Source organism: Giraffa tippelskirchi, chromosome 2, assembly GCF_054371585.1.
Source record: "Giraffa tippelskirchi isolate mGirTip1 chromosome 2, T2T-mGirTip1v1.2.pri, whole genome shotgun sequence".
Lineage (NCBI taxonomy): Eukaryota > Metazoa > Chordata > Mammalia > Artiodactyla > Giraffidae > Giraffa > Giraffa tippelskirchi.
In genome coordinates this window covers 15,915,168-15,933,449 of record NC_137276.1, presented here as the reverse complement: position 1 = coordinate 15,933,449, position 18,282 = coordinate 15,915,168, and the positions used below count along the sequence as shown (strand labels likewise).

The 18,282-nt window shown below is 36.3% G+C and overlaps 1 protein-coding gene across 7 annotated transcripts in view; it reads left to right on the top strand.

Annotated features, from left to right (window-relative positions):
• Positions 1 to 18,282, top strand: part of ATRNL1 (attractin like 1) — a 738,261-nt gene that overhangs the window by 166,089 nt on the left and 553,890 nt on the right. For 4 of the 7 annotated variants that reach the window (XM_081573518.1, XM_081573521.1, XM_081573517.1 and 1 more), the window contains exons 16-18: positions 2,554 to 2,767; positions 4,427 to 4,615; positions 15,696 to 15,914. In XM_081573518.1, the coding sequence (XP_081429644.1) occupies positions 2,554 to 2,767; positions 4,427 to 4,615; positions 15,696 to 15,914 (622 nt within the window). The remainder of the gene's footprint in view (positions 1 to 2,553; positions 2,768 to 4,426; positions 4,616 to 15,695; positions 15,915 to 18,282) is intronic. The other 3 variants (XM_081573519.1, XM_081573520.1, XM_081573515.1) reach the window with 2 other exon arrangements.

The window sequence follows — 18,282 nt, the reverse complement described above, 5'->3', positions numbered from 1 at the left end:
TGGGAAAAGGACAATCTCGTCAATAAATGATGTTGGATATTCTTATGCAGAAGCATCAAAGTGGATTCTTTCTCATACCATATACAAAAATAAATTCAAAATAAAGACTTAACACTTTAAGACTTGAAACTAAAATTTCCAGAGGCAAACATGCAGAAAAGTCTTGTTGACATTGGTCAGGGCAGTGATTTTATTGAATGTGAGCCCAAAAGCACAGACAAGAGCAAATGAGATTGTGTCAAATTAATAAGCTTCTGCAGAGCAAAGAAAATAATCAGCAGAATAAAGAGACAATCTGAGGAATGAGAGAAAATGTTTGTAAAACCTGTATGTGATAAAAGAATTATTGTCCAAAATATATAAGGCACTCAAGCTATTCAACACACACACACACACAGATATACCCAGTTGAAAAACAGGCAAAGGACATAAGTAGATATTTTTCAAAGAAGACATACAAATGGCCATCAGGTATATTATAAAAAGTTCAACATCACTAAACATCAGGGAAGTGTGAATCAAAACCAACTGAAATATCATCTCACATTTCTTAGAAAGGCTGTTGTCCAAAAGACAAGAGATAACAAATATTGGCAACAATGTGGAGAAAAGGAGTCCTTATATACTGTTGGTGGGAATACAACTGGTATAGTCAATTTGGAAAACATGGAGTTTCACCCCCAAAATCAAAACTATCGTATGATCCAATAGTGCTACACCTAGTTATATATCCTGTGCTGTGCTTAGTGGCTCAGTCATGTCCGACTCTTTGCGACTCCATGGACTGTAGCCCTCCAGGCTCCTCTGTTCATGGGGATTCTCCAGGCAAGAATACTGGAGTGGGTTGCCATGCCCTCCTCCAGGAGATCGTCCCAACCCAGAGATCAAACCCAGGTCTCCCGCATTGCAGGTGGATTCTTTACCGTCTGAGCCAATAGGGAAGCCCAGTTATATGTCCTAAGGAAATTAAATCACTATCTTGAAGAGATATCTGCACTTCCAAATAGCCAAGTTATGGACACAGCGTAAGTGTCCATGAATGGATACATGGATGGATAAAGAAAATATACAAACATAAATATATATGTACATATATATACACACACGTATAATTTTATTCAGACTTAAAAAAAATCAGGAATTTCTGTTTGTAACAACATGGATAGGCCTGGAGACACATTTATGCTATATAAAATAAGCCTGACTTAGACAAATACTGGGTGTTCTCATTTATATGTGGAATATAAAATAGTTGAGCTAATAAAAGCAGATAGAATAACCGTTACCAGGGGCTGGGTATAGGAGAAATGTTTAGATGTAGACCAGAGGGTACAAAGTTTCAGTTACGCAGGGCAATAAGTTCTGGAGATCTAGTGTATGGGACAGTTGACTGTAGTTAATAATACTATATTGTATACTTGAAATTTGTTAAGAGATTAGATCTTATATTTTCTTACCACACACACACACAGAGTTATATGAGGTGACGGGTTATGTTAATTAGCTTGATGTGGTAATTTACAATGTGAAACACATATACCAAACAAATATGCCATACACCTTATATATGTATAATTTTCATTTGTCAATTATACTTAAGTTACAAAAAATGAAAACTAAAATCTCAAAAAGAGATGTATAACTCTAAGCAGAAATAAGACAAGAAAAAGAGATGTTTGCAATCTAAACGATTTGTAAGGAGTGTAGCTTGGCCCAAGAATATATCATTATTTTGTCAGTCTCATTAGAATAGCCTTTTAAAATTGAGGAATGATTAAAATAAGCTATATAAATACAGAATATATTTTGTTTTTAAGCTCCTTTTGAAGTATTGCTGAGAGCATTAAGAATATTTACTTTGGTGGCATTTATAAACCTCTGTCAATTAAATTTTAGGCAACAGGGTCAAAGATTTTTATTATTTATTTCTTGATCTCTTTAATAAAGTAGATCATTAATTTTATCTAAAACTGCACTTTAGTCCTACTGTACTAGTAGAGGTCTGAACTAGGAGAGAGGCACTTCTTTGTCTTTTTGTGAACCTATTGTGAAGTCTTCACTCAGCCTTAATATCCTGTTCATTGGTTTTGTTTTCTATTTTCTCACAGTGCATATCATGACACTTTAGCTTTAGATTCTTAACTGCATAACTCTTTAGATTGATAGTAGCAGTAGTAATAGCAGCTGCAGCAGAAGTAATCAGTAACAACAGTAGCAATACAATATGTTGTTTTATAAAATGATCTATTCTCATAAGATAGGTATATATATCAGATATCCCCATTTTATAGAATAGGAAACTGAGCTTCACAAAGGCTAAATAAATGACCTGAGTCATGTCGCTAAATGTATAGTTTAAACATACTATTATGCATCATTTTCCAAGATGTCCTAGGATTATTAATTTTCCTTGGTATTAGATGTTATTAGATAGGTACTTCGATATATTTTAAAATGTAATTTTTAAAGATAATAAACTGTTTGCTAAGGAATGTGACACAGGATTTTTACATCTCACTTTTTAAAAAATGTTGCTTTTGCTGTTGTTTACAGAAAGTATCACCTTGGGTAGGCTTACGCAAGATCAATATATCCTACTGGGGATGGGAAGACATGTCTCCATTTACAAATACCACACTACAGTGGCTTCCTGGTGAACCTAATGATTCTGGGTTCTGTGCGTATCTAGAAAGAGCTGCAGTGTCAGGCTTAAAAGCTAATCCTTGCACATCTATGGCAGATGGCCTTGTCTGCGAAAAACCTGTTGGTAAGTAGTTTTGTAAACTAATGTTTCTTTAAAGATGTAATTTATATTTCCAACTCTTCTTCCTACAACCCCCTTCCAGCCTGTGATCCTACATAGGCCTGAAGTAACTTTCACCATCTTTTAATGATGTTGACTTCTGTGTAAATTTTATCTTCGCCCACTTTCCCCATTTACTGTTAGTGACCTCAGCATTAACTTGTTAAAGTAATAGAATTGTATTGTTTTATACAATCTTTATTTCTTGGTTAAAATAGTGATGTTATAGTAATAATCCGTTCTTAATTTTTTACTGTTTTGCTTTTATAATAATAGTTTTTGTAAGAAAGATTAGTTGTTAAGATTAACAACTAATTTAGAATCATTTTAATCTTATAGATCTATTTCAGTTGGCAAGTGAAAAGAAGCATTCCTGTTACATCCTTTCAAATGGAGTTTTGTTAAGTGAGAAAAGAGTACTGAATTCTTTTCTCTTTTTAAATATTATATTTTGTATTGCAGTGAAATATACATAATGTCAAACTTACAATTTTAGTCATTTTTTTCGTTCAGTGGTTTTGAGATATGATTGAGATTTCTAAATCATTTTTAAGTGTCGAGTTCAGTATCATTAAGTATATCCTTATTGTTATTAATCTATCAACACTATCCATCTCCAGAACTTTTTCTTCTTCCCAAACGGAATCTCCATATCCATTACACAATAACTTCCCATTCACCCCTCTCCAACCCCACTGCTAAGTGTCTCATATAAGTGAAATCATGACGTATTTGTCCATTTGTGACTGGCTTATTTCCCTCAGAATAATGTCCTGAAAGTTCACCCGTCTTGTAGTATGTGTCAGAATTTAATTCCTTTTTAAATCTGAATATTTATCCGTTGTTTATATCCCACATTTTCTTTACCTCTTCATACACTGGTGGATATTTGTTGCTTCTGCCTATTGACTACAGTGAATAATGATGCTATGAACATGGGTGTACAAAGAACTGTTTCAGTTCCTGCTTCCATGTCTTTGTGTGTATAGCCAGAGGTAGAATTGCTATATCAGATGGTAATTCTGTGTTTAATTTTTTGAGGAATTGCCACACTTATTGCTGTGGAAGCTTCACCATTTTAACATTCCCACAAGTGGTGTACAATCTCCACATCCTTGCTAACATTTACAAACATAGCTATCCTAATAGGTGTGATAAAGATTTTATTTTACGTGAAGATTTTATAGTAAATTCTATTGTTTGTTGCTTTTAAAAGGTGTGGAATGTTTATATTAATAGCAGCGTGGAAAATCCTGAATATTTATCCATTTACTAGAAAAGTAAATAATGATAAGCATACATATTATCTAGCCAATAGAAACAAAAACCTAAGTCATGTATTGCATTTCTATTTAAAAAAATTAAGTTACACAATTTTATGTACTCTGTAAAGGATTAAACTTTTCCAGGGTATTATAAATTTCAAATTAGGTAATAAATTTAAGAAGTATTGGCATGCCATCTTCATTCTCATTTTACTTCATATAATTTTGACTCTAATTTTTATCCCACACTTGGCTTCATTGAAACATTCCCTAAACAACAAAACGAACAAAACTCACATCCTTGTGTCAAAAAAGCAGTTAATAAATAAAATAGTTATCTTTTTGTTAATTATTCCAGTTAGTCCAAATCAAAACGCGAGGCCCTGCAAAAAGCCCTGCTCTTTAAGGACGTCATGTTCCAACTGTACGAGCAACGGCATGGAATGTATGTGGTGCAGCAGCACGAAGCGGTGTGTTGACTCCAACGCCTACATAATCTCCTTTCCGTACGGACAGTGTCTGGAGTGGCAGACTGCCACCTGCTCTCGTGAGTGTTTCTCTAGAATCACTTTTTGTTTAACTGCAACATAAATTCCCTTTCTGTGATGGACTGAGAAATGGAAAGTTTGAGGAAGTTTAATTAAAAAAAAATGAGAAAAAATGCTGTCGCTAGTTACCATTAGATCTTCCTTTTAGCTCAGAAGGTAAAGAATCTGCCTGCAATGCAGGAGATTCGGGTTTGATCCCTGGGTCGGGGAGATCCTCTAGAGAAGGGAGTGGCAATCCACTCCAGTTTTCTTGCCTGGAGAATCCCATGGACAGAGGAGCCTGGTGGACTACACTTTGTGGGGTCGCAAAGAGTTGGACATGATTAAAAATTGCTATTTACAATTAAAAATTAGTTTTAAAGACTCTTAGTGCTACAAGCCCCTGATTTACATTATACTGTCATTTTGAATTCCAGTAATTTTCTTAGCCTTTAACATTTTGCCGTGTTTGTGCTCCCCCAAACTCTGAGTGTGTGTTGAAGACGGTGGAACACTTCATGAAAGTGCTCCTTCAGAAGGATCATATATTGCTTCATTGTGTTTCTTTAGTATCCTTTAATCTAGTACACTTCCGGTGTCTTCTTTTTTTCACAAGTGTGATTTTTAAAAGAATTTATACCAGTTGCTTTGCAGGTTTCCTAATTTTGAGTTGCCTAATTGTTTCCTTATGGTTAGATTCAAGTTAAGCATTTTTTGACGAGGATATCATCACAATGGTGGTATGTTGTGTTGTTGGTTGGTTGCTAAGTCATGTCCGACTGTTTTGCGATCCCATGGTGTAGCCCTCCTGACTCCTCTGTCCATGGGATTTCCCAGGCAAGAATCCTGGAGTGGGTTGCCATTTTCTCCTCCAGGGGATCTTCCCGACTCAGGGATTGAACCTGAGTCTCTTGCGTTTCCTGCATTGGCGAGTGGATTCTTTACCATTAGTGCCACCTGGGAAGCCCTTTCTTCTCCTTGGGACCTAGCCAAATCCATATTTGTTCCATATTGGGCACCACTGTTGCTTAAAGAGTTGAGACAAAGCGGCAATTGCTACCGTGTGGGCTAGAACTTGCAGGCTGCAGCTGTTGTGTGCATTTATCCTCCCAGGCTCTTGGTATCAAGTAGAGAGGTATTCCTGGGATGGGATGGCTGGGCATGTCTGTATTGAGTTCCCTGTTGGTCTCCCTTTTTAGGAATTTTGATAAAGAACAAGAATATACTTGATGAAGACTGTAGCAGTGGGTTTGTTGCAGACATAAAATGGTCTTGCTGGCACAGAAAACATCTTATAACTAGGAACCAGCTGCCCAGGAGAGTTGAATACCAGCCCTGGGTACTTGTGGGGAGTTGAGACATTGCTCGGCCTCTCCTGCCTCAATTGCTGTTTTTGTTTCTCCACAAACATCAATGTTTAGTGAAAGAAGCCTGACCCAAAAGATTATATGTGTGTGACCCATTTAGATAAAGTTTAAAAGTAGGCAAAACTATGCTATATCATTTAGGAATGAATTTTTTAGGTAGAAAAATTTTAGGGTAAGGTTTTTATAAATGTTGGCTAATGGTTGCTGCTGGGAAAGATTAGAAGAGTTGATTAGGAAAAAGGTAGGGAGGCAATGTTCTGCTTCTAGACTGAATGCAGGCACAGAATATTCATTTACAATAATTGATTAATCTCACGTTTTTCTTGATGTAGTTCTCTGTATGTGTGTTATATTTCACAATGAAAAGAAGTCTAAAAGGTAGGGAAAAGGTACTTGGAAAGTCTCCAAGCTCTTAAAATTTTAAGAACTTTCCAAAAATTATTTACAGTTGTCTAAGTTGTCTTCTCTGTTCACCAATCTTTCTTATATTCCATTCTTTCCTTCTCATTTGTTCGTCTTCTGGGAAGTAGTCTTCAGTAATTCTTTCCAAATAAATTGTTGGTTAGTAAGCCTTTTGGGCTTCCCAGGTAGCACTAGTGGTAAGGAACCCTCCTGCCAATGCAGGTTAGATGTGAGAAACACAGGTTTGATCCCTGGGTCAAGAAGATCCCCTGGAGGAGGGCATGGCAACCCACTTCAGTTTTCGTGCCTGGAGAATCCCATGGACAGAGGAGCCTGGCAGGCTGCAGTCCATGGGTTCACAAAGAGTCGGACATGACTGAAGTGACTTAGCACGCAGTAAACCTTTTGAATCTTTGCACTTTTTCATATTCACTTAAATGATAAAATACCTGGGTGTAGAGTTCTAAATATTTCCTTTCTTAGAATATCTAGTATTCGGTGTTGTGGGTTAGAATTTTCATGCCAATCAAATATTCTTTCCTTTATGAGACATTTTTTTTTTTTCCTTTTTTGGAGAGCTTTTAAAACTTTTCTGTTTATCCCTGGCATTCAGAATTTTGCAGTTTATTTTCATTCAGTTTTCAGTAACTGGTGTGGATTTCAAAAATGGATTCTCATTGGCTCTTTTAATCTGAAGAGTATTTTCTTTTTTCAGTGTTAAGAATATTCCTTAATATCATAGATTGTTTTCTTCTCTTTACTCTTATTGGAAATCTTAAAACAGTTGTTGGGATTTCTGGATATATCTCAACATCTCGTTTTTGCATTTTTTATTGCAGTATAGTTTATTTACAATGTTGTATTAGTTTCAAGTGTATAGAAAAGTGATTCGTATATATATATACACACATATACATATGTATATATATTCCTTTTTCAGATTGTATTCTGTTATAGGTTATTAAAAAGATAATTGAATATAGTTTCCTGTGCTATATAGTAAATCCTGTTGCTTATCTATTTTATGTATAGTAGTTTTTATCTGTTAATCCTGTACCCTTAATTTAGTCCCCCTTCCCTCCCTCACTTTGCTCTTCAGTGATTGTAAGTCCATTTTATAAATTGGTGATTCTGTTTCTGTTTTGTATATTGGTTCATTATTTTAAGATTCTGTGTATATGTGATATATAATTGTCTTTCTCTAACTTCCTTTACTTACTATGATAATCTCTATGTCCGTTAGGTTACTGCAAATGGGAATATTCCATCCTTTTTTATGGATAAGTAATATTCCATTCTATACACACACATCTTTTTTTTTAATTTATTTTTTAATCGGAGGAAAATTGCTTTACAGTGTTGTGTTGGTTTCTGTGTACAACAACGTGCATTAGCCATAAACGTACAGATATACCTCCTTCTTGAGTCTCTCTCCCCTTTCCCCATCCCACCCCTCTAGCATCACAGAGCACCAGGCTGAGCTCCCTGTGTTATATAGTAACTTCTCAACAACTATCTGTTTTACACATTATAGTGTATATATGTTGATGCTGTTTTCTCCATTCGTCCCACTCTTTCCTTCCCCTACTGTGTCCACAAGTCTCTTCTCTACATCTGTGTCTTCATTCTTTCCCTGCAGATAGGTTCATCAATACCATTTTTCTAGATTCCATATATATGTTAATATACGATATTTGTTTTTCTCTTTCTGACTTACTTCACTCTGTATAACAGACCCTAGGCTCATCCACCTCACTAGAACTGATTCAAATTCATTCTTTTTTATGGCTGAGCAATACTGCACTGTATATATGTACCACATCTTCTTTATCCAGTCATCTGTAGATGGACATCTAGGTTGCTTCTGTGTCCTGGCTGCTGTAAGTAGTGCTGCAATGAACATTGAGATATATGTGTCTTTTGAAATTATGGCTTTCTCAGGGTATATGTCCAGTAGTAGGATTGCTGTTTCATATGGTAGATTTTATTTCTACTTTTTAAAGAAATCTCCACACTGTTCTTCATAATGGCTTCATTAGTTTGCATTCCCACCAACAGTATAGGAGGATTGCCTTTTCTCCATATCCTCTCCAATACTTGTTGTTTGTAGATTTTTTTGCTGATGCCTATTCTGACTGGGACACGACTGAGCGACTTCACTTTCACTTTTCCCTTTCATGCACTGGAGAAGGAAATGGCAACCCACTCCAGTATTCTTGCCTGGAGAATCCCAGGGATGGCAGAGCCTGGTGGGCTGCCGTCTATGGGGTCGCACAGAGTCGGACACGACTGAAGCGACTTAGCAGTAGCAGTAGCATCAGCATTCTGACTGGTATGAGGTGACACCTCATTGTAGTTTTGATTTGCATTTCTCTAATAAATAGTAATGTTGAGCATCTTTTCATATATTTATTGGTCATCTGTATATCTTCTTCAGAGAAATGTCAGTTAGGTCTTCTACCCATTTTTTGATTAGGCAGTTTGTTTTTCTGATATTGATCTCTATGGGCTGCTTATATATTTTGGAGATTAATCCTTTGTCAGTTGCAATTGTTTTTTCCCATTCTAAGGGTTGTCTTTTAATTTTATTTATTGTTTCCTTTGCTGTACAAAAGCTTTTATGTTTAATTATGTGTCATTTGTTTATTTTTTATTTTATTTCACTACACTAGGAGGTGGGTCAAAGAGGATCTTGCTGTGATTTATGTCGCAGGGTGTAGTGCCTATGTTTTTCTCTAAGGGATTTATAGTTTCTGGCCTTATATTTAAGCCTGTAATCCATTCTGAGTTTATTTTTGTATAGAACATCTTTTTAAGCCAGTCATTTGTTGATGGGCACTTGAGGTGATTGTTTCCATGTCTTGGCTATTATAAATAGTATTGCTGTAAACATTGGGGTACATTTATCTTTTCAAATTAGTGTTTTTATCTTTTCTTACAGTTTTGGTTGAGCAAGAGATGTCTTGCCAGTTTCCAGTTGGTTTTCTGTGAAAATTGTTCCACTTGTAGGTGTATTTCGGTTTTGTGTGTGGGGGGAGGTGTGCTCCTTTCTGCCGTTTTGATCCTTGTAAAAGTTCAGTGTGTCTTAAATTCATTTGTACTTTCCATGTTTTTGTTTCTTAAGTGAAGTTCAGATATTTTTCCTTTTTTAAGGTTTTTAAAATCTGGAGCTTTTTATCTATTTAAAGTGAATTTTTGAGAACCTTGTAATCCCACTGTAAAGATTGAAGCTACATTTTCTGAAAGGTAAATTAAAAATGATTAACTATTTTAACACAGATAAGAACTTCAGTTTGACCACAGATGAACCAAATGATGATAACTGCTCTTGGTGAGATTGTCAGCTAGGCATGCATGGATCAATTCTTTAGTCCTGCTTTGGCACTCTTGATTTTTGATGTTTTGCTTCTTTTGTTTTCTTGATTGTTGTAGAGGCTTATTTTCTACTTCTGCCATTTGTTCCTTGAACAGTTAGTCTAGTCTGCTGGATTTTCTATTTCTATACGTGTTTTCTTTCACTGTTATGTCTGTTGTCACATTTGCCTTCCCTGTGGCTGTATATAGCTCATTTGAGCTGATGATGTCTAATCGCATTGTTTTTGTTCCATAACTTTTAAAATTGTACATCCTGTGCATCCTTGTGGGAAAGAGGAGCATTTTACCTTGCCTCAAGGAGCCCTTGTCTTCCTCGGAAGTAGCATTTACCTGGCAGTGACCCACTCGTTACGAAACACAAACTCCTTCTCCATTGCATTTAATTCTTTTCCATGTTTTTAACTAACAAACATTTACTGAGCAGTGAGGAAACGCCAGAAAATAAAATAGAGACTAGGAATGAAGATGACATCCTTGCTCAAAATCCAAGTGCTTTTAGCAGTAGTGTTACTGTTTCAAAATGTCAGCTGCTGAGCAATGGTTCTGTCATACATTGCCTTTAACATTATATATTTTTTTAGTATGAATTATATGTAATGGATTTATATTATCTTTTTGTGCTATATGTTTCTAGTTATTTACCAAACCTTTGACAGTAGTAAGTCTTCAAAACCATTTTTATAGTTATAAATAGAACAGTATTAGAAATGGTCTAAGCTTCATATTGCTTTTAGAAAGTTGTCTTCAGTGATCATTTGAAGTTTTTTTCTTAGTAAATGAAACTTGAAGGAAATATTTCTTTGTAAATGAGAAACAAACCACCAAACTGTCTTTCAAAGTAGCTGCGTTTTGTAATCCCACCAGTTTTGAACAAGAGTTCCTCTTTCTTCACATTTTACATACTTCTGAGCATTTGGAGGTATCAGTGTTTTGGATTTTGGCCATTCCAATAGGTTTATAGGGTCTTCCCTGGTGGATCAGTGGTAACGAATCCATCTGCCAATGCAGGAGATGCAGTTTTCATCACTAGATTGGGAAGATCCCCCAGAGAATGAAATCCCTCCAGTTTTCTTGCCTGGGAATTCCGATGGACAGAGGAGTCTGGCAGGCTACAGTCCATGAGATTGCAAGAGTCAGACACGACTTAGTGGCTAACCAGCAAACATCAATACATTCCATTTTAGGTAATCTGTAACATCCATCAGCGGTATAAGAGAGACGAGGAATCATGAGGGCCTAAACTAATAGTTCAGTTCAGTCGCTCAGTCGTGTCCGACTCTTGGCGACCCCATGAACTGTAGCACACCAGGCCTTCGTGTCCATCACCAACTCCCGGAGTTTACCCAGACTCATGTCCATTGAATCGATGATGCCATCTAACCATCTCATCCTTTGTCATCCCCTTCTCCTCCTGCCTTCAATCTTTACCAATATCAGGGTCTTTTCAAATGAGTCAGCTCTTCACATCAGGTGGCTAAAGTATTGGAGTTTCAACATCAGTCCTTCCAATGAAAACTGAGGACTAATTTCCTTGAGGATGGACTGGTTGGATCTCCTTGCAGTCCAAGGGACTCTCAAGAGTCTTCTCCAACACCACAGTTAAAAAGCATCAATTCTTTTGCACTCAGCTTTCTATATAAGGGGAATCGAATACAAAGGAGGTCATAGAGTCAGGCAACTTAGCAACTAAACAACAAAAACAGCATTAGGTTTATAATGATATCTTATTGTTTTAGTGTTCAGTTCTGTAATCATAAATGATGTGGACCATCTTTTCTCATTTTGAGAAATGTGTATATATCTTGTTTGGTGAGGTGTCTGTTCAGATCTTTTGCCTATGAAAAAAAAAATTTATTGTAGTTTAGTTGATTACTGTATTATGTTCATTTCAGGTGTACAGCATAGTGATTCAGTGTTTTTATTGTTTATACTCCATTTAAAGTTATTGTGAAATAATGACTATTTCCCTGTGCTGCTATATTTCTTGTATATACTTATACAAGAATAAGTATATTCTTGTTACTTATCGATTTTTTTCAGTGTAGTTTGTATCCCTTAATCTCATGTATCCATCTTGTCCCTCCCTACTTGTCTGTTTTAAAAAATTGAGTTGTTTGTTTTCTTATTATCATTTTGAATGTTCTTTATATATTTTGAAATCCAATCCTTTATCAGATGTGTTTTTTGCAAATATTTTCTTCCACTGTGTGGCTTGTCTTTACATTCTTTTGACAGTATCTTTTGCAGTGCAGAGATTTAAAATTTGGCAAAGTCAAATTTATCCATTTTTTCTTTCATAAATTGTGCTTTTGGTGTTAGACTGGAACATCATCACCAGACCCAAGGTCATTTAGATTTTCTTGTCTTTTGTATTCTAAGAGTTATATAGTTGTGCTTATATCGCCCATCTCTTCTTGCATGCTGTCTGCTTTTTCTGTTAGAGCCTTTAGCATATTTTTTTGAACCTTCAGCATATTAATCATAATTGTTTTAAATTCCTGATCTGATAATTCGAACATCCCTGCCATGTCTGGTCTGATGCTTATTACTCTGTGTCTTCTGTGTTTTCTGCCTCTTGGTATTCCTTGTAGTTGTTTTCTTGATAGTCAGATACAAAATATGGGTAAAGAAAACTGTTGTAAGTAGGCTTTTAGCAATGTAGCAGTAGGATTTGGGGGAGGGGAAGGATTCTACAGTCCTGTGATTAGGTCTCAGGCTTTTGGTGAGCCTGTGCTCTGTGCTGTTCTGTGGACTTCACTTCACTAGTACTTCTCGGTTTTTTTTTTTTTTTTCCCCTCTCTCAGGGGGTACAGGATGGCTGGAGGGAGCTGGAGTTGTATATTTCTCTTTCCCCAATGAAAGACTAGAACAGGCTAGAGTTGGTTATTTCCCTTTAACAGGTTCAGTTATGCTCCGATAAAACCCCAGTGGTTTAGTCTCTGTTAAATAGTTTCTCCAGACTTTATTAAGAAGAACAGTGTTCTGGGATATTTCAGAATAGTTCCTTTTCCCCTCCCATTGCCAGAAGCACAAAGGGGTTTTTCTTCAGTATTAACTGTGAGGATCTGTTAGGGCTCCTGAAAGTCATACTTACAAAAATGTCGGGGCTCCTCCTCTAACTGGGTCTGCCTGGAGATATGAACCCGCAGAGTTGTCCACACTGAGATCCCGGCAATTCAGTAGTTAACAGTTCAGATTATCTTACCCCGGCACTGGGTCCTGAAGAGGTTTCCATGCCACTACGTCATGATTTTCTGTATTCTGCTCTCCCTCCAATTATGGATGCTGTTGTTTGCCCTGTGACCTCACTTCTGATGGACCTAGGAAGAGTTGTTGATTTTTCAGTTTGTGGCTGATTTTTCTTTTTGTTAAGATGGAGTGGTGACTTCTAAACTCCTTCCATGCTGGACTGGAAACCAGAAGTCTCCAGTCATCATTTGGTGATATAATTTGTTACAGATTGATTTTTCAAATTCTTATACATTTCATAAACCATATTGAATATTATAAAAGTTAATATTTCAGAAAGCCAAAAATAAATAAAGTAAAATATGATTGCTTTGATTACTTATAGCTCATACATAGTCTCCATTCTAGCCATAATTTAGTCAAAATAGCACAACCTGCAAAAACTTTCCTATATTATTGTTTTCTGTAAGAAAATAAAAATCATTAGAGTTTTCAGTTTTTTAGTTAACCATTGCAAAGAATGAATATTCTGCTAATTTTTCAGCGTGCACATTGCTCTCCACTCTTGAGCAAGAACCAAACCAACATTGACTTTTGTAAAAATTTCACATCTAAAAAAAAAATAGGAGAGTAGAATGTTGCTCTAAATATGACATTTTGTAACTCATTTTTAAAGCATAAATTCTAATGAACAGACCATTATTAGCTTGTCCTTCAGTCAATGCAAGAAAGGCAGGATTCTTCAATCTAAGATTTACCGAGTTGTTTGAAAAGCAACAGAACAGGTATGCTGTGTTTGAGAATGCGCTTGCTGTGCTTAGCCTCTGTCGTGTCCGGCCCTTCGCGACCCCGTGGACTGGACCTGCTAGGCTCCTCTGTCCATGGGGGTTCTCCAGACAAGAATACTGGAGTGGGTTGCCATGCCCTTCTTCAGGTGATCTTCCCAACCCAGGGATAGAACCCAGGTCTCCCCAGTTGCAGGCGGATATTGTACATTATGCTTCTTTAAGAAATTTGATTGGTTATTTTACTTAAAAAGATAATCCTAAAACAAATTTTATTTTCCTCAGAGATATCTATAGACTATAAATAAAGCCTAGATTTATTCTGGATGAGACCTAGTAAAGATTTACTTTAGTTTATCATGTGACAGTAAATAACTAGAATGTTAAGCTAGCATACCTAATTTGATGTTTTACATTATTTCCCATTGGTTTCATACCAACCCAATATAGTTTTGAAGACAATTAGAATAATCTAGTCAATGGTACTGTGAGCTAGCTACAATCACAGATAAAAGAGAAATATTTCACAGTAAAAAGTCTAAGGAGGAGTATGGGAATATATAAAAGGTTCAGTTATCTAAGGATATTTTAAATGAAGTGCTGTTTAATGCTATGTACTGCTGAAAAAAATTTTCAGAAGTATGTTCATGTCATTGAATTATTTATCTACAGAGTTAACATGAATTACTTGTGTTCAATGACTCAAAGAATACTCTTCCTTTTAAATTTATTATTAAGGAAATATGGGAGATGGTAGTCATTCTTCACTTTCTTACATCTAGTCCCTGAAATGCTCAGTACTGAGAAAAGTCACAACAAATCATACTGTAATTGATGAATTCTTTAATCCAATATTCTATTATCCCTGCACGGTCTACAGTATTGAGTTCCTGTTTTGTTCACTGAGAAGCTTATACTATTCTTATTTGCAGCTTTCTGAGGAGCTTTCCTCTTTCCAGTAATATTATACAACTGAGTAACAATTAAGTTATTACCACAACAAAAAGGAAATTGAGATGGCCAGAAGTCTGCCTGGTTTTTTTCTTCTCTCTGAGGTTCTTCTAGCATGTGACTAGAAGACCATTCATGAAACTTTGTGCTTATGTACTGTCTTCTATGGATAAACAATTCCCAAGACAATGTGTGCCTTTTCTAGCAAAAATATCAGTGAGACTAATTTAAAAAAGCCTTAGCCTGATACAAGGGTATTATGGTTTTGAAGTAAAAGTTCAAAACATCACATAGCAACTGTTGTGAATATGATGGCAGGTGGTAATATGTTCATCCTTGGGAAGGGCATCACGGTGTTCATGGGCTTTGTTGAGGCTCATAGTCTATACATCAGTTAAACAAAAAAAGGTTGAGCTTCAGTGAGATGATATTCTGCAGCCCTGGGAGTCAGAGAGAGCCTGTCCTGCTGGTTGCCTGCTGAGGCAGATTATCCAGTTTCCATATTCCTTTTCAGTTTGACTCTTTGAGTGAGATTACTTTAAAACATCACATATCAGGCAAATGCTAGTATCTTGGACCCTTATGAAGAGCATCGTCCTTGCTGGGGTCAGCTATCTCAGGGAGTGGGTGGACAGTCACAGACAGATGCAGAGTTTTTCCTTAGAGGCACTTCCTGGGCACAAGAAGAGCTAACATTGCTCTATATCACAGATGATATAGTAAGTGTGGTCTGTCGGCGCCTGCATCAGTTCCCAAAAGGTCCTAGTACTGGCACAGTTCTCAGAAGTGTGTGAATGCTAGCTTCATTTTTCTCCATGCCAGTCCATTCATCTCTTCTTTATTCATAATGTATGCTTTATTTGCTCTTGAAGTAATTGCAGTTTCTTATTATTAGAAAAAATGTTTACATTAACCATAGATGACCCTTTACTGTCTTTTTTCCAGATCATATTTATTTTTCCATTAGCTTACAGTTCCATTTGAATATAAAGTCGTGTAACATATTTGTTAATAATGTTCCTGCCATGCAGCCCAAAATTGTTCTGGATTGAGGACCTGTGGACAGTGTTTGGAACAACCTGGGTGTGGCTGGTGCAACGATCCTAGTAATACTGGAAGAGGACACTGCATTGAAGGGTCTTCCCGGGGACCAATGAAGCTTGTTGGAATGCTTAATAATGAGATGCTTCTTGATACCAGTCTTTGTCCTAAAGAGAAGAACTATGAGTGGTCCTTTATCCAGTGTCCAGGTAATAAAAATATTCTGAAAGAAATTTTAATTTCTGCTTAAGGACACCAAGAATTACTTTCTTTTCTTACAAAAAGTTTTAGAAACAAATAATAATGAAAATGAGACTGAAAATAAAAGATTAAAAAAATTCTTTCCTATATCCATTTGTATAGATGATATTATGTTTGGAATCATTAAATAGACTAACCAGATGCATGATATATAATTGTCAGATTTGGTTTCATGTGAACTATTACAAGGAAAAATAATATTGGTTCCATACCATATTTCTATACTGTAGTATAGTCTTTTATCGTTTATAATATAACATCTTAGACTTCAAAGGCAACTCAGAGGATTCACTCAAGCTCCATGCTAAGTATGGAAATATTTTGTGTAATATGCATGATAGAGTCATTTGACCTTTGGTGTTTGGCGTCATTCAATTTTGAAGGTCAGTCAAGTTTTTAGAGTTTTTAAAATAGGAAATTGGTTCTTATATGGAATAAAATCAACCTCTTGAAAAATTAATTTATTCAGTGTATTTCTATTGAGTGCCTACTATGTGCAAAGAGTGTTTTACATTCTAGGGACATAACAATTAAAAAAGTTGACTAAAACCATTGCATTAATTGAGCCTAAAGTGAAAGTGAAAGTCGCTCAGTCCTGTCCAACTCTTTGCGACCCCATGGATTATACAGTCCATGGAATTCTCCAGACCAGAATACTGGAGTAAGTAGCCTTTCCCTTCTCCACGAGATCTTCCCAAACAGGGATCGAACCCAGTCTCCTGCATTGCAGGCAGATTCTTTACCAGCTGAGCCACCAGGGAAACACTTAGTTGAGCCTAATTGTATTCTAATTGAAATTAATCACACAGATGTGTGTGTGTGGTAATAAGTTTGATGGTCCTAAGTCTTATTAAATAAATCAAGGAAGGGAGATAAGGCTTGCAGTTTAAAATAGAGTGGTAAGAGAAGTTCTCTCTCAGGAGTAATGGTTAATAAACATCTCAGGTAGATGAGGGAGTGAACCATGGGGCTGTCTGGGGAAAGAATGTTCCGGAAGATGCAAAGACTGGGTGATATAGTTTATTTACGAGATGAACCTGGGAAGCATAATTGAAGCAATAGAGAATTTCAGAGAAAAAAGGAAAACCAATAATATGTGCATTATGAAGCTGGATACTGTACTGGGAAATATGAACTCAGACCCACTGGGACCTTTGAAGAAATATGTAGAATGCTCCTCAGGGTTAAAACACTGAAGGACTTGGAGAGTGGGATTTTATCCATTAACTCTCCTCCATTGAGAGTTGAGTGATGCCTTTGAGGGTGTTGAACTTCTGCACTGTGCCAGCACGTCTGATTAATAGCTTGTCCTGATACCAGTAAACATCCTGAGGCAAAAAGGCAGAAGATACTGTGGAACTTTCATTAGGTGAGGCGTTGACAGTGTGCTGCACGGAAACCAGGTACACTGAGGAAATGTGACGCTTCTTCATAAACCTTGGAAGGTATGCAAACTAAGATGAGGGACTAAGTACTGATTCCTACAACAGCATGGCTGAATCTTAAGTACATTTTGCCTAGTGAAAGAAGCCGGACCAAAAGCCACGTGTTGTACTATGGGGATGGAAAAGAGATGAGTTAATTTGCCAGAAGTAGTAAAGGCAGAGATTGCCTTCAAGAGGGCTTCACAGTGAAACTTTCGGGGTTGTGAAAATGTTCTTCTTAATACTATGGTGGTTGATAATGACTCTGTGCATTTGTCAAGCCATACTGAATACTACAGAAAATAAACTTTCCTGACTGCAAATTTAAAAAAAAAAGTCAATCAACCAGGATGTCAGAGGATGCAAACTGTGACAAGTAAATGTAACTGTATTACAAATGCCATAACTTCATCAAAAAAATGAGCTGATCTAAGTAACCTTGGAAAATAGTGTTTGGTCTGGATACTGTGAAACTAAAGCAAAAAATTATATACATATTATATTCTGACTGGTAAATTTGTTTGTCACCTAGTACAGATTAACAGTTCTAACAATACTTTATACATTTACTAGGTTTGGACAAATGTATCAATTAATTGTGTTTTATGTGAGCCAGGTTTCTCAGTCTCAGAGAAAAAAGTTAAAAATATGCAAAGAGTAAAGACTATAAAGAACCCTGTGGGGAATTCCCTGGTCCTACAGTGGTTAGGATGCTATGGTTCCACTGCAGGAGGCACAGGTTTGATCCCTGGTCAGGCAACTAAGATTCCCACATGCCCTGTGGCACAGCCAGGAAAAAAAAAAAAAACAAAAAACAACAAAGCAAAACAGAACAGAACCTTGTGGTATTGGTTTCACATATAAGCATAAATTCAAGTTTCCTTTATATTTT